The sequence below is a fragment of the Miscanthus floridulus genome, chromosome 1 (assembly GCF_019320115.1).
Source record: "Miscanthus floridulus cultivar M001 chromosome 1, ASM1932011v1, whole genome shotgun sequence".
In the NCBI taxonomy this organism is placed as follows: Eukaryota; Viridiplantae; Streptophyta; class Magnoliopsida; order Poales; family Poaceae; genus Miscanthus; species Miscanthus floridulus.
In genome coordinates, this window is record NC_089580.1 from 41980994 (window position 1) to 42002650 (window position 21657).

At 42.9% G+C, this 21657-nt stretch overlaps 2 protein-coding genes and 4 pseudogenes across 4 annotated transcripts; 3 read left to right on the forward strand and 3 right to left on the reverse strand.

Annotated features, from left to right (window-relative positions):
* The first annotated feature begins 288 nt into the window (after window positions 1-288).
* LOC136455448 (glutathione S-transferase T3-like) lies at window positions 289-2052 on the forward strand (annotated as a pseudogene).
* An 817-nt stretch (window positions 2053-2869) lies between these two features.
* Window positions 2870-4333, reverse strand: LOC136455458 (protein ALP1-like; annotated as a pseudogene).
* Window positions 4334-7898: 3565 nt separating this feature from the next.
* On the forward strand, window positions 7899-11652 carry LOC136480900 (uncharacterized; annotated as a pseudogene).
* Window positions 11653-12026: 374 nt separating this feature from the next.
* LOC136480910 (SPX domain-containing protein 4-like) lies at window positions 12027-15200 on the reverse strand (annotated as a pseudogene).
* A 1830-nt stretch (window positions 15201-17030) lies between these two features.
* On the forward strand, window positions 17031-18189 carry LOC136480920 (uncharacterized). Of its 3 annotated transcripts, XM_066478354.1 has the most exons (4): window positions 17031-17153; window positions 17349-17458; window positions 17564-17811; window positions 17913-18189. In XM_066478354.1, exons 1-4 carry the CDS (start codon window positions 17102-17104, stop codon window positions 18034-18036), a joined length of 534 nt encoding a protein of 177 aa, XP_066334451.1. In that variant the 5' UTR covers window positions 17031-17101; the 3' UTR covers window positions 18037-18189. The 3 variants fall into 3 exon arrangements, with proteins under 3 accessions (XP_066334451.1, XP_066334444.1, XP_066334447.1); XM_066478347.1 differs by having other exon boundaries at window positions 17349-17811; XM_066478350.1 differs by having other exon boundaries at window positions 17564-17985.
* A 337-nt stretch (window positions 18190-18526) lies between these two features.
* LOC136480940 (uncharacterized) lies at window positions 18527-21430 on the reverse strand. The gene is made up of 7 exons (XM_066478361.1): window positions 21279-21430; window positions 21092-21171; window positions 20060-20193; window positions 19460-19602; window positions 19263-19334; window positions 19066-19170; window positions 18527-18992 (listed from the first exon to the last, which is right to left on the reverse strand). The coding sequence occupies exons 1-7, from the start codon at window positions 21343-21345 to the stop codon at window positions 18838-18840; spliced, it is 756 nt and encodes a 251-aa protein (XP_066334458.1). The 5' UTR covers window positions 21346-21430; the 3' UTR covers window positions 18527-18837.
* Between the last annotated feature and the right edge of the window lie 227 nt (window positions 21431-21657).

A 21657-nucleotide genomic window follows, 5' to 3' on the forward strand; every position in this document is an offset into this window, starting at 1 on the left:
AATCCTTCCCACGCGCCAGAAACTAGCTTCCCGCCCACGCACTGAACTCTCCCATCATGGGGATCCATGCCCAACCCGCTCCATTCGATGATTCCCAACTCCCAAGCTCGTCCATTGCCTCCTCCCCTTCGTCGGCCCAGCCGCCGCCGCACCACGGAAGCTGCTACTCGCTGGGCCTCTGAATCGCCCTTTCCTTATTCGCCGTGATGTCACAGCGTCCTCATGGACAGGCTCCACCGTCTAAGATGGGAGATCCCAACTACGTTGCCCTTTTATTCCAACAGGCGGATGGGAGTACCAGGTGGATTGGAGCAGCATCAGGCGGATGGGAGTAGTAGTTTGGATGGGAGCAGCAGGGGGATGGGAGATCCCAACTGTAGCAGGACTCCCCAGTGCTGCCATGGTTGGAGAATACGGTGCAAGGAGGCCAGCGGCGACGAGTCCTTCCACCCAACAGTGCTACTGCTACTGCATCTAATCCATTCCTCGACGTGTGCTCCGATGAGTCTAATTTTCAGTGGGCCTCTCTCACCGTTGTTCAGTACATCCATTATTGTTTCCCCAATTTTCTATTGCTATTGTGGAAACGGTAGTGCCAATTTTCCATCTGCACATTGTCCTGTTCAGTTGTATTCGGTGAATTCAGTGGGCACACATGACGCTTGAAGTTTTTGTTGGGTGAGAATGTGAGGTGATATCAAAGTGGTAGTAGTGACTGGTGGTTGATGATGGAGGATGATAATTACGTGCCTCTGTTAGTGTCTTATAGTTGGCAGGGAGTTCATCAGCAGCTTCATATGATTGGTGATATGTAGTTGTCCTAGACTCCTGATGTACTGCATAATAGTGCTTTGTCGCCTAAATATTCCTTTGTGGCCTACCTTTGAAAATTACAGTGAGCTGACTTCACAATGTTCAGTCATGGGCACTCGATTTTCTTCACTTCATTGTAATAGATCTTGACAAATGGATGTAGAAAAGACGCTATCCTGGAAGACACTATCTGAATGCCTAAAACACTAACTGAATGGAAACTGAAAATACCTAGCCTACTGTATATATCCGGCAACAGGCTAAATTATTCTGTAGCTTTGGTTTGCATCCCAAGAAATCTATGTTCATCTGATTATTAGGTTTATGTTGAAGATATATTGTCTTTTTTGGTCAAATATCAATTTTATTCAAGCATTTCTTGCATACTGCAAATTAGGACAATCTATTATGGTAATCTAACAGATTGTTTGAAACTAAGTTGCTAGAGTTTCAGAATGTCTAAAACTCTATCTGCTAATTAAAAGTACTCATTGAATGTTTGAAACGTTAAATGAATGGAAACTAAAATACATAGCCTACTGTACATATCCGGCAACAGGCTACATTACTAACATTCTGTAGCTAAGTTTTGTCGCTATTTGTTTTTACAGGCGAAATGGATTCAGGCAGATCTTTGACCGACATGATTATGGAAGGTTTCCCTCCAGATGGAGTGTCTGACAATATCTCACCTCATAATGAAATACAAGCACGCGATGAGGTCCCTGCTGCTGGTCAAAGGAAATAAAAGAAGGTCCAAAAATTTCACTCTTAAAGAGGACGAGATGTTGGTGTCAGCGTGGCTAAATGTGAGTTTGGATCCTGTGAGAGGAGCCGATCAATCAAAAGATACCTATTGGAAAAGAATACATGATTACTTTCATTCAAAAAAGGATTTTGAATCTGATCGCACACAAAGTTCTCTAATGAGTCGGTGGTCTAGTATACTACATGACTGCAACATATTTGTTGGTTGTGTTTCGAAGGTAGAGGCCCGAAATCATAGTGGTGCATCTATTTATGACAAGGTTAGATGACCTACCTTCACATACTAATTTCCTATATGTTTTAGCTGAATCTCATGTGTCATCTTGTTTCCCATTGCAGCAAGCAAATGCATTAACTATGTATAAGAATGATGACCCATTACACAGGACTTTCCAGTACATACATTGCTGGAAAATACTGAAAGACCATTCGAAGTGGATACTGAAAGACCATTGCAGGAAGAAAGGATAAAACTTGACAAAGAAAAATTGATTTTGAGCGGGATCGAGAAGAAGAAAGAATTATAAATATTGATATGAGCACCATGTCAACCAGACAGCAACAGTTCTACGATGATCAATAGAAGAAAATACTTGCAAGACGGCTTGGAAATTAGTAGAACCATGATTTTGAATTTTTTAGATTTGAGCATAGTGTGAGACATGTTTAATTTTCTAAAACATTTTAGTTCACCGCATATCAGATCGATTAATGTTCTTGCATGAACCTTGTTATTTATATTATTATGTAAAGGAGCTGCTTTTGACGTTTGCACCATCACAAATATATTTGGGCTCGTGACACTGCATTTGCTCTCTGGAACCTATTGTAGCCTGTTCGACAATACATAGAAGTGCAGGTTGGACACTGCCCTCGGGTCCTCTTCATAGCAGATTAATTTAGTCAGCTACTGTATTATGTATTACAACCTGCCTAGTGTTTTGTACCTTTGCATCTGGGGTTTTCTATGTTTTAACAAATATACAGTTATGTTTTTAACAAATGAGTCCTGTCAGGCTATGGTGAGTGCTTCCACTGCTAAACTGTCAACAAAAGACATGTTGGTCTGAAACTGACAGCAAGCTATTTTTGGAGGACTAAGTTTGCTCTTCTGCTCTGTAGTACAAGTACTTGTATCTGAGAGCCATTGTACATGCAACAGGGAAAAGAACCATTCCTTGTATCAAAGCAATGTTTGCAACTAGTGTTGCAGGCTTTCAAGCAAAGCATTCAGGCTTTCAATATAAATGAAAGGCAAGCTTGTCAAAAAAATATATGCCTTGAACTATTACAGTATCTAGTAAATCAAACAAAGAACACAGGTCTGGAAACTAATACATAATGCCTTGATGTTGTGATAGTAAATGAAATTATTCAACAGTAATATTTGTATATAAATCTGGAAAATTATGCCACAAGTGTTCGATAAGGTCGGCTTGAAGCTGTGTGTGTCTCCTTGTCCTTGATCTTCTTGTAATTCTGCATAAATGCATCGAACTCAGGTGTAGCATCGTGTGATACAATCACCTTTTCTCCAACATCATCATATCTGAAATCTTTTTCGTCAACTCCCTCGTCTTCAACAATCATATTGTGCATAATGATACAAGCCGTCATGACAAGTTGAATTGTATCCTCATCCCACACACGTGCCGGAGCTAGAACAATGGCAAAGCGAGCTTGTAGAACCCCAAATGCTCGTTCGACATCCTTCCTACAAGCTTCTTGTGCTTTTGCAAAATATTTGTTCTTATTACCCCGTGGCTCGGGTATGGTCTTCACGAATGTGGCCCAAGATGGATATATAACATCTGCTAGATAGTAACCCATAGTATAATCATTCACATTGATGCTATAATTTACCTGTGGCCCTTGACCTTCAGCAAGCCTTGCAAATATAGGAGATCTATGAAGAACATTTATATCATTGTGCGAACCTAGGCATCCCAAAGAAAGCATGCCAAATCCAAAGATCTTTAGAAGCAACAGCTTCAAGAATAATTGTAGGCTCCTTTTTATGTCCCCTATACAATACCTTGCCATGCATAAGGACAATTCTTCCAGGTCTAGTGCATACAATCAATGGAACCAAGCATGCCAGGAAAACCTCTACTCTCACCAATCGTAAGTAATCTGGCAGTATCATCCTCATTGGGCAACCTCAAGTATTCATGTCCAAATACCTGAACAACAGCTCTGACAAACTTTCTAAGACTTTCTAGAGCAGTACTCTCCCCAATACGGATATAGTCATCCATAGCATCATCTGCTACTCCATAAGCTAACATCTAGAATGCCGCCGCCACCTTCTGCAAACAAGATATTCCTAGGGTTCCGGCTGCATTCCTCTTCTGCACGAAATAGTCATCATACTTCTCAACGGCATTCATTATGCGGACAAACACGTGACGCCGCATTCGAAACCTATGACGTCAGATTAAAAAAAATATTTAGACCTCAATGCATACACTAAACATAAGTCAATAAAATTTGAGAGAATTAACCTACGCCTGAAATAACTCGGTCCATACGTAGGATTATCTGAGAAATAATCTTCATACAATCTGTAGTGTCCCGACTGCCTATCACGATTCACAACACGATGTCCCTCTATGGATCCACGATGGCATGCTAGATTGACAATGTCTGATAGTACTATATGCTCTGCTGCAGTATATACCTCATCGTCATCATCCGATGACGACGACGATGAAGAATCCAACAGCTCGTTAACTACATCTTCAAATTCCATTATGAACCTTTGATTAGGAGGGTCCTAGGAATCTGCTTGAACACCTAACCGGGATTAAAGAAAAGAAGATGTGTGTCGCTCTACTGATTTGATAACGTGACCTAAAGAAAAATCATATCAAGGATACACGATGACCTACCTGAACACGTACAAGGTAGCAGCAGCCCGTCACCACCAGGATCAGCATCTTGTGCTGGTGACGCACGTGCGATGTCGCCGCCTGGAGCCCAGAACGCGACGATCTTCTATTGACGTGAATGAGCACAGCCGCCGCCAGGACGTTGCTGCGGATGACTCCAAAGGAATAGATTGTAGAAAATTTCAATCGGCAGGTGGAATAGGTCCATGGTAGTTGGTGACGTGGCAATTTTTTAATATATAAGATGAGAAATAGCAAGTCTATGAGAAAACTCTTCTTTTTTTAGGTCTTCTATTTTACAAAAGAGCTAAACTATGTAATCTGGCTATTTATTTTACCACGTCAGTTGGAGATGCTCTTAGGGCCCTACCGACTTCCTCTAAAAGGATATGCTTGTAACAGATTTATTACATAGATTTTGGCTCTGACCGACTGTAATACTCCCTGACGAAAATAACAGCGGCTGTTACATGTCATGGACAATGGGCAAATTGCTTTGTCTTTCCCTGACCACGCAGCACTCCCGGCATAATGTAAGGTAGTGCTGCAAGCATCGTGATAAGAGCGAATCAGCAGCTGGTGTTGTCAACAAGCTGGCATGCAACGAACACTTTCTGGCTCATCATCGCGTTACCTGTCGCAGTTTTCTGTACGAACTAACACCTGTTTGATCCCCACCTCTAGAATCTAGAGCTCTAAGAATTTTAGAGCATTTAGTTTATATTTAAGGTCTAAAGCTATAATATGAGATGGGCTAAAGTTTAGAGCTAATTTTAAACCACTTATTTGAAAACTTTAAGAGCAAGTATAATAGCAGGACGTAAGCTAGCTAAATACTAAGGTGGAGAAGAGAGAAGAGAAGCGGACTGTAAGCTTACAGCCGGCTTAGGCCTTAGACACAAGAAACAAGAAATTTCTTGAGAGAGACAAGTGGATAATACATTAATAATAAAGAGCTAACTATTATATTGATGGGCTAAAAGACGGCTACAAAGAACCTTACAACTAGCAGATCGACTATATTATTAGCCTTACTCTAACTCTAAAGTTTAGAGCTCTAAAATTTAGAGTAGGAATCCAACATGGCCCTAAAAGCGATGACCTGCATAGAGTGTCGCTGTAGCTTAATCATTCGGCGCTAACGAGCGTCATATTCGTTTGAGCTTGTTTGGTTGATAAGCCATAGTTGAAAATACTGTCGACTGATTTGATGTGAGAAAAAATACTATTCATCGACTAAAAAATACGATTTATAAATCAAACAAGTCCAAACAAATAGTGTGGAGGCCCGTAGAAAAGTTGTACTACTTTTGCGTCGTGTGACATTCATTTTTTTTTTCAAATGTTGGCAAGAATCCTGTGAGATTGAACACTCGCGCACATCAAATCATGCCGAATTTCTATCGGAGATGAACTCGATATAGATTTTAGTATTGATAAAGATATCGCATGTTTCTCACAGCTCATTCCGTTCATAAAAGAATGTAATTCTCATATTTTGAGAAGTCAAACACTCTAAACTTTAACTAAAATTATTTAAAAAAGTACTAACACTCATGAGATAAATTAAGTGTCATTAGATTAGTTATAAAATATAATTTTATAGTAAATTTATTTAGAGATATAAATATTAATACTATTTATTATATATTTGATCAAACTTGAGTTACTTTCACTGGCACAATTTTCTATAATTATATTCTTTTATGGATAAAGGTAGTACTAGTTAGCATATCGTCTATTAATAAAAATAATAACTAGCCACGAATAGAGCCCACGTACAAATTCCACCATCAGTAACTACTAGATTACATTAATTCAGTTTACATAAACACGGGATTCTTTGAAGCGGCAAAAACTGTGTAATGGAGTCAAGGAACAATGAGAGGACGCCACCCATGATACCGGTCTCCGCGGCCTAAAATGATACAATTTTAGTTTAGGACAAATTTAAGTTACTTTTATTTAAGTTTAATTAAGTTTTTAGAGATAATATCAAATAGTATGTCTCTAAACAGGTTTTCCATTAAAATATAAAAAGGTGGCGTACCCAGTGCAGGGAGCTCCCGTTCTGTGCGGGGTCTGAGGAAGAGTGTTAGTGGCAAATTTTATCCTCGCCTGTACAATGCGAGGAGACCACGACTCGAACCCGAAACATTCCGGTCACAGACGGTAAGACTCTACCGCTTGCACTAGGCTCGCCTTTAAAATATATTTAAAATTAATTTAATGATATTTCATTCGTACCATAAATATTAGTATTTTTAGAGGTTTGGTTAAATTTGATATTATTTAACTTCTTGGAAAGCAATAATTGTATTTTTCTAGGACGGAGAGGGTATTTCGTCGCTAAGAAAAAAAGGCACGCAAACATTAATACTACCTTGCCAAAATGGGTAACCACATGTTTGTTGATGCAGTAATGCTAACCACCGTATTGTATTCCAAGCTGCAATAACAATGATCAGATGTTGACATGACCCACCTGTCGGCTGAAGCATCCATCATCCAGCAGCAAGTGACAGGTGCACATCCGAGTGAATTCGAGTTGCGTACGATACGGGCATCCATGCCTGCCCATACAACCATACAGTATAAATAAATATAATCGTGGCTAAAGTTTAGAGGTGTCATATGAAATGTCATATTAAATGTTCTGATAATAATAATAATAAAATAATTTATACAAGTCCTTAGTAATCCACGAGACCAATTTATTAAGCATAATTAATTCATCGTTAGCATATGCTTACGGTAACACCACATTGTCAAATTATGAACTAATTAGGATTAAAAAAATCATCTCACAAATTAATCTTGATCTGATTTCGTAATTAGTCTATATTTAATATTTTGTATATATATCGAACATCTGATACGGCAGGAGCGAAAGTCGAAGGGAAAATAAACGCAGCCAGCCTCTCGCACGAAATCGTCGCGTCCAAGCCCACTGCCGCGCACGGTTGATTCGATTCCACGCTTTAGCGTGTTTAGTTGGGGAAAGTTGGAATTTGACTACGGCAGTATTTTTGTTTTTATTTGGTAATTAGTGTTTAATTATGAACTAATTAGGCTCAAAACGTTTTTCTCATGATTTTCAATTAAACTGTGCAATTAGTTTTTTTTTCCGTCTACATTTAATACTTCATACATATCACAAGATTCGATGTGATAGCTACTGTAGCATTTTTGAGAAGTTTTTTTTTAACTAAACACGGGCTTCAACAGGAGAGAGCAGAAACAATTCTGAAGCTTCGTCAGCTCCAGCCTCTGCTAGCCTTCTCGAACACCGGTCCACTTTTCGAATCTCCAGGCAAATCAAACCACAGATAAATTACCCAAAAAAAAAGTTAAGCAAAAACCGGACGCGAAAACCGATGCTATTAACGCTGACTACTGTTAACCCCTCTCCGCCCGCCCGCTGCCTTTCCTCTTCCCCTTCCCCTTCCCCTTCCCCAACCCAACCACCCGCACCAAGCCAACCCAGGGAGAGACAGCACGCGGCGCGGCCACGCCGAGCGCCTGCCTGCCTGCCTGGGCTCCCCTGAGTCCCCTCCTCCCCTTCGCCTCCTCCTCCGATCGGCCCCGCCTCGCCTAGCTGCTGCGCGCGCGCCGCCGCGGTGGGACCCGGGAGGAGCGCTGGTGGCGGGCGGGCCCGATGGAGTGGGCGTCGGCGGCGTACACGGCCGCGGCGCTGGTGTGCGCCGCGGCGGCGTGCGTGGTCGCGCTCGCGCACATCTACCGCCACCTCCTCCACTACGCCGAGCCAATCTACCAGCGGTTCATCGTCCGCATCATATTCATGGTCCCGGTAATGCTCTCCGCTCGCCGCTCATACCTAACCCTCGCGGCGGCAGATCTGCCGCCGCCTTCGCGGTTCATCGTCCGCATCATATCTATGGCTGAACTCGAGGGCGCGTCGCGGTCGTTAGCTGGAATAAGGTCCGGATTGGGTCAGTTTGCGGGAGCTAGTTGCTTGCCTGCGCGATTGGGTGCTCTGTCGACGCTCTTAGGTTTCGGTCGGTATGTTAGGTGTCTTTTTCTGGTGAGTTTCCCGTGAAAGTTAGGCTGTGATGGAATGAAGTACTCGCTGGTAAATTTTGCTAGAGCATGTGATACTGATCAGAATGCGAATGCTTGCCATGCGTGGAGCTTTATGCACTATAACTATGGCTTACTTTTATGCGTGCAATTGAATTCATTGAGGTTCTGAGTAGAGTGCATCTGATCAGTATAGATTCCTCGAACTTGTGGTTTCGTCCTGAGGATGTGGGTTGAATAAGTATATACGTTTATTTCTGGTAGGAATGTATGTGTTCCATGGCAAATTATTTCTGGATTGAACCATTATGTTTGGATCATAGTATATGTATTGATATGTTCACATTCACTCTAGTGATTTGGTCCACAAGTGAATTTGCTGCAGCTGTAAGAGAGAGTAATTGCTCTGTAGAACGTCTGCAACCCTAATGCCAACACTTCTAGTTTGGAAAATACAAACACTTGGTCCATTATTCATTCACATTTGTCACCCTTGTGTCCCTTCGCTTTTGTCTACAAGCACTCTATGTGTATTGCATATTCCATTATATTAACCCCAAAGGTGTGTGCTATTCTGCAGGTATATGCTGTGATGTCATTCCTTTCCCTTATCCTCCCTGATAACGCGATATATTTTAATTCTATTCGAGAGATGTAAGTTCTACTTGTAAGACGAACCTCTATGTTCACTTCATATGAAATTTTTATTCAATGTGTCATTATGGCTTCTACTTTTGGTCTTTTGCTCACTGTTGAGACATGTAATGCTCAATGGCATGATTCCATCTATTCGTAGTCAACAACAAAAATAAGTAGTAAGAACTGGTAGAAGCTTTCTGCAATCCAATTCATATGCTGCTTTCAACATATCAGTATGTGTGAACTGCTCATTTGTTTATATACTATAAATATGTCAGCAACTGTGCTGATAATCTTTGATGATCTCTAGTGAATGGAGTATCCAGTATCCTTTGTGAACGAGTGCACGTGTCCAGTTTTATGAATATTGGTCTGATCCCATGGGTGCATTATCAATTCATAAACAATGGAGAGTGCTCATGGTTCTGTCTACTCTTGAGTGCCTTCCTATGATAAAAAATGTAAACAAGGTGGAGAAAATTTAACAGATGACCTCCTTTGTGTAAAATTGCAAAAAGGATCTTCACGGGTCATAATTTGGTAGTAAGTTCAACAATTGTTTTCTAATCTAATATATGATGCTAAGTCCATCTTCACATGTCATCATAACGTGGACTAGAGTCTTATTAATCTTTTCTTTCTCTCTCACTCTCTCTTTTTTGTGCTATTTAAGCTCTTGAACATGTCTACCTAAATAGTATAGTGCAGATCTTAGGCATTATTTATCTTTATGTTTGTGTGAGTTTGCCTGTGTGCTGTTAGTTTTTTCAGTGCAGTTACAGAAGTATTACAATTAGTAATTGCAAAATCACCATTTTCTGAAAAGCCAAATCCGTGTTATTTCAGCTATGATGCTTGGGTCATCTACAATTTTCTCTCACTCTGTTTGGCATGGGTGGGAGGTCCTGGTGCTGTGGTGGTAAGTTTGAGTGGCCGAAGCCTGAAACCGTCATGGATTCTGATGACCTGCTGTTATCCAGCTATTCCTCTAGATGGGTGCGTAAGTGTCCTTGGTGCATTACTAAGTAACTACCACAGCTTTTTAAAATTTTCTGTGCCATTGCTCAATAGTAAGTGATTTGTTTTTGTCAAATATATTTTGTCATTATTACGAAAGTGCTGTCTGACAAAAAAAAAACTTTGGTCTTGGACAGGTGTTTTATACGAAGATGTAAACAAGGTTGCTTGCAGTTTGTGATTCTCAAGCCTATTTTGGTTGTTATCACCTTTATACTTTACGCGAAAGGAAAATACAAAGATGGAAACTTCAGTGTCAACCAATCCTATCTCTACATAACTATCATATATACAATCTCATACACGATGGCTTTATATGCCCTTGCATTGTTCTATGCGGCATGCAGAGATCTACTTCGGCCATATAATCCTGTCCCAAAATTCATCATGATCAAATCGGTGGTGTTTCTCACATATTGGCAGGTAAATACTTTTCAAGTATTTTCCCTCTTCACACTTCCCAGTATATAACATTGGCCCACCTATTTACTAAGCTAAATCTAGAACTGTATTTCTGTTTGCAATAAATTTTTATGTGATAGCCAAGCCATAAATTGAACCTTTTTATTGCAGGGTGTTCTGGTTTTCCTTGCTGCAAAATCTCGATTTATCAAGAATGCTGATAAGGCTGCTGATCTCCAGAACTTTGTATTGTGTGTTGAGATGCTAATAGCAGCCATTGGGCACTTATTTGCTTTCCCCTACAAGGAATATGCAGGTCCCAATGCCCGCCCGTCAGGTGGTTTCAGAGAAAGCCTTCTTCATGCTTTGAAATTCAATGATTTCTACCATGACACCGTTCACCAGGTAACCAGGATCTTTCACACTCTAATACCCCAATACATTGTAGCGTCTATTTTGTCTGATCAAACGTCATTCTCATGCAGTTTGCTCCTACATACAATGAATATGTGCTCTACAATCACAATGAGGGAGACAATGCACAAACGAAGTATCCCTCAGGGAGGCACCGCCCCAAGTGGGCAGGGTGTAGAGTTGGCTGGCATCACTGTGGTGGCTTCAAGCAGTCCAGTGACATCAAGTGTATCATCCAACCAGGTAGAGCAGGAAGAGACAATGACAACCCCAATCAAGGACAAAGTCGATCCTCCTGGAGGGCTTTACGATCTCACAGAATTGCTTGATGTGGATTTGTCTAGCTACCCAGCCAAGGTTCCTGCAATCACCGATGTAAGAAAACAATGATCAAGCTTGATGAGATGGGCTATTATTAGGGGTTCCAATTGGGGAAAATCGTGATTTTTGTTGAAGAGTTGCCATAGTTAACATTGTAAAAATGTGTGTATTACTTGTTCTGATTTTTCCCCATTGAAGGGGGTTTATTCATTGTCAGCAGCTGCTGCCACACGGCCTCACTCACCCTGCTCTTTACTAACTGTGTAAAATGTTGTGAGCTCAAGGTGAACCTTAAGTGTCAAGGGGAGTCTATACTAATATAATATTCTGCGTTTCTGATGGTGTATTTTCTGATTTTACTCTCCTACCTAGGGCCTGCTTAGAGATCCATGTTGGATCTACATTTTATAGACTAAATTAAAGTGGTTTAAATATTTGTGTTTGATTCAAACTATAAACAAAATGAGTCATATAAATACACACTGTTTGACACAATTCTTGCTGAGATTCATGTTGAAGCTACAAATACCAGGCTCTAAAATAGTCACGGATTTCCAGAAGCTTTGCTGAGCAAGGCCCTAATGTGGGTTATTCTGTGCACGAATAAACAACCAATCGAGATAATTGACGATTCTTTGTGCTGACCAACCAAAACGTCTGTGCTAATGGCTTTTACATGCCTTCTGCTTACAGCTTAAACATCACATGGCGCTTATGAAGTACTCACATGGTGGTACCTGTATAGTGTCAACACAACAAAAACATAACAGACCCAACCAACATGCTGATCACGAGGTAGCTCTTATCAAGTGTCAACCAAAATGGGTCTTCGACGTGCTTCCTGCCTACAGCTTTAAAACTCGAATAGCACTACACCTTAGATACTTCTGGCAATTGGCATGCTGTCAAGTGTCAACACAATAGGAACATGATAAATCCAACATTCCATTACTCTTGACCCATTCAGAAAAGAAGAAAATGAAACTGCACCATTAGGAAATCCTTGCGTATGTGTCACTTCAAACGAGGGTTAAACATCAAGATTATTAGCATTTACACTGTCTTTTTGAACAGCGTGCGAAAAAAAAAACTACTTTATTTCATCAGTCGGCTCGGCTTGTGCAATTCTGTCCCCCTTGGGCAGCATTCTGCTCCCTCGAATTTGATTGCACCTCTTTATCATCCTTTCCAGGCATCCTGAATCTGGGAAGTCTGTTGAGGAATCTGACAGTGAACTCTCAGAAGTGATGGCACCAGAGCAGGCTTCGCCATCCTCGCCATGGAAGAACCTAGACAGAGACAGGGGGTTGTAAGTAGAGCTGGCTTTCCGAAGGCCCTGTATTGCTTTCATAGCTGCGAGTGTGCTTCTGTAAACATCGACGGTTTCCACATCGCAGGATGATGTTGGGTCACACCTAGCCACATCATGTGGTTCCAGATTTGAGGATGAACTAGGCTCAAGAACTTCTGCTTCTACCGGGAAAAGAAGTTCAAGATTAGCTTCGCATTCTCGAACAAGCCTTGTTAAAGGTTCGGTGGTGAAAAATGGCTGGTGACGGACACGCTGAGTGAATGGCAAGCTAAGCACACCGCCTGTTCTCTTGTCATACTTCTTCAGTATCTTCACTAGTCCTGCATGGACAGCACATAGGACACATTAGAAGCCAAGGCATTACTACTAGAATACTGCAGATTGACCAACTTGGTATGATGTGCTAACCAGCAAAATTTAGGGAGCTGTAGGTTTGCAGAAGAATCATTTCACCATGTATGATCACAAAATCCTTGCGTATCTCTAACATTTCTTCAGTAAATTCACTCCTGGATGTAAAAGCATCATTCTTCTTAGCTTTGACGCGCTCAATCCTCTCCTTGAGCACCTTCGAGAAACAAGGACAGAAAGGGTTAGAATGACAGCTCCAATCCAAGGAAGTGACAAAGAAAGGCAATTAACTGATAAAAAAGGGAGAACAAAAGGACAAATCTAGATAAATTTACTGTCTAATCACATTGTCTGATAAATAAGGGGAAGAAAAGGACACATCGTCGCGACATGAAAGACATTTTCCTGCCAACATTCAATGAAAATGTTCTCTTTATTAAAAAAAGGAAAACATTTCTAGAATGGTTACCGATGCATTTATGATAATCTTTCCTCTATGGCATCAGAACATTCTAAGATCTAAAGCTACAGCAATTTGTCAATATTTTAGTCCATAATGTATCCAGCACCAGACCATAGGTGACCAAGGATGGAGTGCCTAGACCAAAGGACATAGACACTTTCAGGTAGAGATTGAGAGTTGCAAATACCGCTCATTCCTAGAGAGACTATTGAGGCAAACAAATTTTGAGGAAATGGAAGAGCAGCCTAAGCTACACCCACTTTCTTTGGATGAAAAACTTTTTCTGTGCGTCAATATAGCTCCTCATGCAAGTCAGCAACTATTTTGCAACTCTAGGTGTGATCACTGCATAAATGACTAAAACATCTCCTCATAGTAACCTTAAGTTTCTTTTGCTGGGTGAAAGTCAGTTAATGGGCCATTTTGGTATATACATGACAAATCTGGTCATCAGTGATATTCTCGCAAACAAAAATTCGATTTTCAGTTGGTTATAATGCAAAATAACTATTGCTGAATCGACTGTGCTACTCATATACCATATCATCTGTGCACCTTGACATCAAATGCAATCTTAGATATAATCAAGGCTTTAGAAATATAGCTCATGTCATGGAAAAGTAAGTAAAATTGTCCAGCAGCATGCTCGCGTCATTGCAAAAACAGTGTGGCTGTGCGGGCAATTCCAGTCAGTGTTATGTGTTTTGAGATAACGAGTCAGTGTTCCATGTTGACTTGAGCTGGCATGCCTAAGTTGATTGACCTTATGCAAACTTGAGACATTAGGGCCACTACGTGGATGTGATGTACTAGGATACTATCACTGTAGAAATTAATTTGGCCTAGCAAATTTGCTACTTAATACTTTGATAAGCATATATATAGTAATGCACAATAGAACGGGAAGGCCTCTTCCATACATAAAGCATTTGAGGTATCCATTTGGTTCAGAACGGGGTCATCAACAAAAGACATGTACGAAGAAGGTATAAAGAATTAGAGTAAGGATTGGACCAATAAGCCCAGTTTTCTACCCACAATTAATCATGAACTGGCCACTCACTCCGAACTGAACAGGCCCGTGCACATACTTAATCGCCAGAGACAGCATATGTTAAAACTTGTACCCATGATCGATTTAACCATTAGTACATAAACCCACTGCACATGAGTACATGACGTAATCAATCAATGGATCAACAAGGGATCGGGCGTAACTCCGACATCAATTGGATGCCCCTGCCCCCACACCACGTCAGATAGACGAGCGGTGGCAAGATTTGGCGCGCACCTGGAGGCGGATGACGTACCACTCCTCCCTCTCGATGTAGAACTCGTTGAGCTTGTGCAGCTCCGCGTCGAGGATTCTGGCGAACCAATTCCCCAGGCCGCCGACAGCCCCCGGCCCCGGCCCCTCGGCGGCGGCGGCGGCGGGGGGAGGAGGAGGAAGAGGAGGGGCCGCCGCGGGCTCGGGTGGTGCCAGGTTCTTGATGAGCTTCTTGAGGGCCTTGTAGGCGAGGTACTTGTCCCTCCACGCCGGCAGCGTCTCCTCCAGGTGGTTCCGGAAATCCTTCCCGAACTTCATCCCGCGGCGGATGGCCGCGACTCTCTCTCCCTCCTCCCACACGATCCCTTCCTTAATATCAGAGATTCGTCGTTCCGGTCTCTTTATAGAGGGTTCCCCTCCTCGGTGGGAGCGGAGGAGGGGGGTGTTTCGGCGGGGTCGCGGGGAGGACGGCGAGGGGAGAAGGAAGGGAGGAAGGAAGAGGCAGTGGAGGCAGAGGGGGACGGCCGGATGGGATGATTGGGTGGGTAGCTGTCGGGTGGGGCCAGGTCGGGGATATTCGCCTTGTGGGCCCCCGTCGTCTTCTCCTCGGCGCCTGCGAAGCCCTGCCGCCCTGCTCTATTTTATTTTTATTTATTATATATTCCCTTGTATTTGTACGGCGTGACGGCATCTTCTTCTCCTGCTTCGGATGATCTCTCTGGTCGCCAAGAAATCTCGTCATGGATCGAAAGAGGAACCCTCTCTCCCTCTCAAAAACAAAAGAGGAAGAACAAAAAAAAAACAAAATAATTAATTGGTTAATATAAGCTGGTGAGGCAAGGCCCAGATGGACAGGCGTTCTACCTGGGCCCGGCCCATGTGAAACCGGTCTGCTACGGAAAGATAAGCTCTCTGCCCGGCCCCGCTGACCACTGTCGCCGGATGCGAACAAGGAGGAGATGAGGCTTCCTGAATCCTGATAAGGACGAGCCGCAAGTGCAGTGCATCGACGCCTTTCCCGGCGGCAGGATGAGATCGAGGCCGGCATGGGTGCTACTGGCGACTCTGGGTAGTGACGCGTGTGCGTAGTCGACGGGTGTAAGTCTGGATGAAAAAAACGAAGCTCATTAGTCGGCTCGTAGCATAACGAGTCGAACCGAGTCAAAAGATTCTAGCTTGTTATCCATAATGAGCTAGCTCACGAGTCAAACTAGCCACGCTTCCACGGAAAGAAAGCAAAACTGATATTAGTTTTTATATTACATTATGCTATAAACTTTGGGTTCTTATGACTTTATCGTTTTGTTTTAAATGGATACATGGATACTCATGGACGCATTATGTATGGTATTGAGTATGGACCATGGATGTATGATGTAATATTATAGTATATTATTATATTTGCATATATGTTAGCATATATTAATTTTTTGTTAGATTTAAGGCTGTTGGATGGGTTACTTTTATATTATTTCTATTCTCGAGCTTTAGATAAATATAAATATTATATTTTGTGTACTTTTTTATGTCTGACTCGTGAGCTTAACGAGCCAGCTCAACCTCGTAAATGAGCCGAGCTGAGCTGGCCTTCTGGCTCGTTAAAATAACAAGCCGAGCCGAGCTAGCTTGTTATCTTAACTAGCCAAAAAGAGTAGAGTCGAGCCGAGCTGGCTCGTTATCCAGCCCTAGCTGAAGAGATACACATTCAATTCTTAGCACTTAGCAGTGTTTTAGATCTCTCCAACGCTGTTTTTTATTTGTAGCCCCATGGACCACGTAGAATCGGATAAAAAAGTAGATGCTCTATAATGACTTGCAGAAGCTACATATGCTTGGAAAAATAGAAGATGGTACATGCTGAAAAAGAAGAGGTAGAGGAAACAAAGGTGAGGCATGATAAAAGAAAAAAGTTTCTGTACAAACCACAAGTAGTGATAATTTTCACTGTGTGAATAGTAGTCTTAATATTTTATAGTCTATGTGGATCACTTTATTTGTATTAGAACTGCTAAGAGTGCTAGCCTTCTTCAGTGATGCCCTTAGCTAGCTCTGCCAAAGAGGACCTGAACGAGAAGGGGAGCATTTGAACGAAAAGGATACGTTTGCACGCATGACGCAGCAGTACACTGAGCTGTATATTGGTCCAAAGAAACCTTGAAAGGAAACAACGCCTTGTTCTGTGACAGCTGCTCTGGCGCCATCCATCGACACAATCTGGTTCGTCTATAAAATGGGTTGCTGTTCAGAGTTCAGAGAGCTATCAGTATCGATCATTCGTCCATCGTCCATCGTCTCACATATACAGCTCTTTCAGGGTGCGTAGAGCAGAGTTGCTGTCCGGAGCGGACATATATAGGATATAGGATCCATATAGACATCAGAGTCAGACAGTAGCAGTGGAGATGGGGTCCCTGATGTCCGGTTGGAGCTCATCAGTACTGAGTGACAAGGAAGGTATAAGTATAATAACATGATGTGTCCAGTGTCCTCCATCCATCCATGCATGCAATCTCAGAGCTTTGTTTGTTTGAGGACTTGCACTAATTTTGTTTGTTGTATCATTCTATGTACAAAACTGTGTCGGTACTAACGACTCTTGTTGCCGTCTGATATATGTGTGCACATGTGCTTCTGCGTCTGCGTGCCTAGTTCATTTGATGAGGAACCGGTCGCTGACCAAGGATGACGTGGCGGCGTTCTGGAGGCAGCAGCACGGGAGGCCAACAGCGCCGAAGCCAAACGCCGGCTCTCCCCGCGCGGTACGGTACTGCTGCACGTCATTACGCGACAATCTGTTCGATCAGATTGGAGAAATAATCGCACCATATATATGTATAGCTCAATTATCGTTATCTGTTCATCAGGAGATGCTAGTCCCGCTCGCCGCTAAGCGTCGGCTCGAGGCCGCGACGAGGTCCTTGCCTCCGCTACCAGGCCGCGGCGGCGGCACGAGGAGCAACGACGACGACCTGAAGTGCTGCTCGGCTTACGGTTACGGAGCCGGCGACCAGCAGTTAGTCTCCTCCCGTAGCGAGCCGGCGACGGCCCGCGGGGAGGGCTTCTTCCTCCCCGAGAACGCCGCCGCTGATAGCTCCGGCACGAGCCGCGGCTGGTACGTACTACGCAAGCTACCGTACGTACGTGTTCAGAATTATGCAGAACTGATTCATGTACTGTACGTGCACGCTTGCGTTGCATATATGATTCGTATAGGTGGACCCGGAGCAGCTGGGCGTTCCTGAACGAGCCGCCGCCGCCGACAAGGGAGGAGGTGCTGTTGGGCAGGGCGCTGAGGAGCTTCCACGCCGACCGGATCGTCATCACCGGCAACGCCTAGCTAGTCGCACTCGTGTGTACATGACATGCGTCTGGTCCGTGTGCTCGTAGATAGCGCTTTGGCTTCAAGTGTGCACGCGTGTATAATATTCACCTCTTCACCCTGCACGCACTAGCACTAGCACTAGCACTAGCACTAGCTATAGGAGGTTCCATGCGTCATCGAAAGATGTCCTCTCCGTGTAAACAGACCCTGGTTTTGGATCGTTGTTTCTCCGTGTAAACAGATCTTGTTGCTTTTTTGGCAAAAGCTACCTACCTGTGCACTGCCTAAAGCGGATTGCATGCCTTATTTGATTGCCCATCTTCGACCTTTGTTGAGAAGTCGATTTCGTTCTGACAGGTAGAAATATATAATCAAACGCTGCAGCGTGTAAAGTTCGGCTTTCGCAGCTCGATCTTGGTTCCATTTTCGCTAACACCAGAGCTGCTGCTGCTGTACGAATACAGCAGCGGCATCAGACCAGTAGCCCAGTAGGCAATGAGCAGGGTGCCTCTCTAATAGTAGCTCTTGCTTTGTATGTAGCAATTGTAAGTCACGACAGTACATCCCAGCTAGAATCGACGAAAGAGGGTCAAGAGAAGAAAACAAAACAAAACAAAATGGGTCCTTCCAGTACCTTCCTCTCACAAACCAGTGTTTACTGGAAAGTTTATCAAAATATCACTAACAAAACCTACTCAAAATCCACGTTTCATCCCTAACACTGACCACCCAGGTATTCCCCTGTGCCATTCGTGAGAAATTTAACGATGAGTGCCGTCTCCTCAATTTTTTTCAAGGATATCGTTTCCTCAGTTTTCACCTCTTGTTGCTGATGAGGTACACAAGATCACCCAAGTGCTGCACTTCCAGGCCCGCTTTCTCGCACCCATCGAAGAAGAGTGATTGGTCCTTTCCGATTCTTCTGCGCCAGCTCATCAGAAACACTGGTGATTTTGCAGGTACTTGTGTTCCTGCCAAATGAAAGAAATATTTCGCACAACATCCTTGATGATATACAAAATTAAATATATGCCTAGGGAGTACCTGATTTGTTCGTGATGGTTATGCTGTCAGTTTTGTGACCATTCTGCTTGTATTCATTCAAAAGAAAGAACACTGTTTTGATCAGATTGTCATACTGTTTAACATCTGAAAGCAATGGATGTATATCATGTTAGGTCATTCCACCACACATTGAGATTTGGGAGATCAGGTACCAAGAAATACACTTGGTAACTTACAGAGTAGGATATCGCTTGCAATGACAATGTCCCAATCTGGTCTGGAAACAGGAAATGGGTGTCCCCATGTGTCTGCGTTAAAAAGAAACATGAAAGAATAATTATCCCCTTTTAGGGGTGCATCCATGAAGGACACATTTGGGAAAAAGAAATACTACAAATGTATAGATTTTGTTTGGAATGGTCAGATAACTTACGTCTGATATGAGGCAACACATTCAAGGTATTTGCTCTGCAATTGTAAGCTATATTCTCTTCGATTTCCTTGTCATCGTAATCAGAGGTTGTAATGTCCACCTCAAATGCCTTCCTAAGAAAGATAGCCAGAGCTCCTGTCCCACTATGCAGGAAAGCAGGAACAAATGAAAAAAAAATACATTCGACAAAAGAAAACAAAATAGAGATTTTGTTTGCTGCACCACAAAATCATTATTACAGTAGGGTATTCAGGTCAAACGAAATAGCCTTTTTGTTTATTATACCAGTATACAACGGAATCGTTATCACATCATCCAACCAGCTGCTTAGGACTACAATTTTCTGGTGGATTGACACAATAGGAATGGTTTTGCAAAGTTTTGACAGCATGATAAAAAACACATCACATGCCTCAAGTCAGTGGTAACAGCAAAGAAGAAAAACCTGAGAGATGGATGTATCGATATCCTAAGTTACTTATTGAGCCCAACAGGGCAATAACAGGGGTAGTTGTATATATAAAGTGACTGCTTGGATTGAATTGGTCAGGAATGAAAGAAAGAAAAGACGCCGTTAGAGTTAGAGCATAGCACCCATACCTTCCTAATTCCAGGACACGTCGTCCATCCAAAATCGACTGGTTCTTAACCAGCCAAGTAGCAAATGAAAATGTCCCAGGCCACAACAGGTTGGCATTAAGCTCATGGCATGAGAACTCCCTTACACTCAATTTCTGTATATCAATTTTTGAATGGTGAACAAACAGATAAATACGAAAAGGAAAATGAGGACAATCGAGCGCAAGACAGATTAAGAAAAAAAACTGTAATAAAGCAATAAGGAATGGCTATAATGAAATTGAAATCGATAAATTCGCGTAATCTTGTTGAATAATAGTACAAGTTGAGCAGCCTTTGATATAGAATCGAAATAGCCGGTCAGTCATTTTATTTTAAGCATGTGGATTTATTGATGCAGCCCCATGAACTCTACTGTATGCTAAATTGCTAGCACATCCAAGAATGTAGCAACATGATTTTAGAGCAAGCAGCACATCCATATACTTATACTATTCAAAAGTATGCTAAGTCACTAACCAAATATGGAAATCAATTGGGCTAACCCAACTATTCTGGAGCTAGTAACGATATAAAAATCTTCCTCTCTGTCCATTACAGGATCAGGATTTGTACTGCATTAACCACCACTCTATTTTTGATTCACTGTTATACTTTGCAGAGTTTGGCGCAACATAATTCATGGGGAACCTAAGCTGTGCGTAGTTTAACAATGAGAGGATTACTAAATTGAACCATAGCTGCTGCGTTTTGCATAGCATCATGTTAGTTCTTCAGTGGATCTGCCTTGCCTATAAGGCATAAGGCAATACAACCCCAATAAAACACAAAAAGCACATAGCAAGTCAAAATCCCAAAATGTTCTTTCCTTGTTTCTGTCCATCAGGCATTACTTGTTCATCCATTCTCTAATACTAGGAAAATCAAACTGAAACCCGAGAAGGCGAGAAACCTAAATATTAGTTCAAACTCCAGGCCTCTTCGAATTAACAGAGAAGCACCCTCCCTACAGCTACAGACGGGAACCAAAACGGCGGAATCGTGGAACCATACCATGCCAGGGAAGTCGTGGGCTCTCTCCTCATACTCCAACGCCGCCGGCTTCTTCCCGTCGTCGCTGACCTGCATCTCATCTTCAACCCCGCATAAAAGGCAGCACCGGCCGTTAGGAGCACGCGGTGAGCGACGTAGAGGGGAAGGCGGTGAGGAGGGATGGGTTGGGTTACTTCGATGCCCATACCTCGGTCGTCGTCGCTGTCGTCGGCGCCGTGGAAGAGGGAGGCGGCGGAGAAGACGGCGGTCTCCATGAGTGGACTCTTCGTTGTTGAGGGTAAGAAGGGGAGGCGCCGTAGGGAAAGGTTTCTCGGCCCAGCCTATATCGCAGTCAGCCTGGAATGACCGAGGACCCGGGCCGGCCAAACAACCCAGGCCACCGCCCTCCTCCCGACAATGAACAGAGCCGTCCAGTAGGCAAGCTCGGCCCTAGTTTTCAGTGGGGTCGAGCTGCTGGGGTCAAGAGAAAACTTTTGGACAGCGAGATACCTTCAACCAGGAGTTTTTTTCCCCTCAACTCTTCGAGTACAGGCTGTAGTTTCTGAATGCACACATAAACTCACACA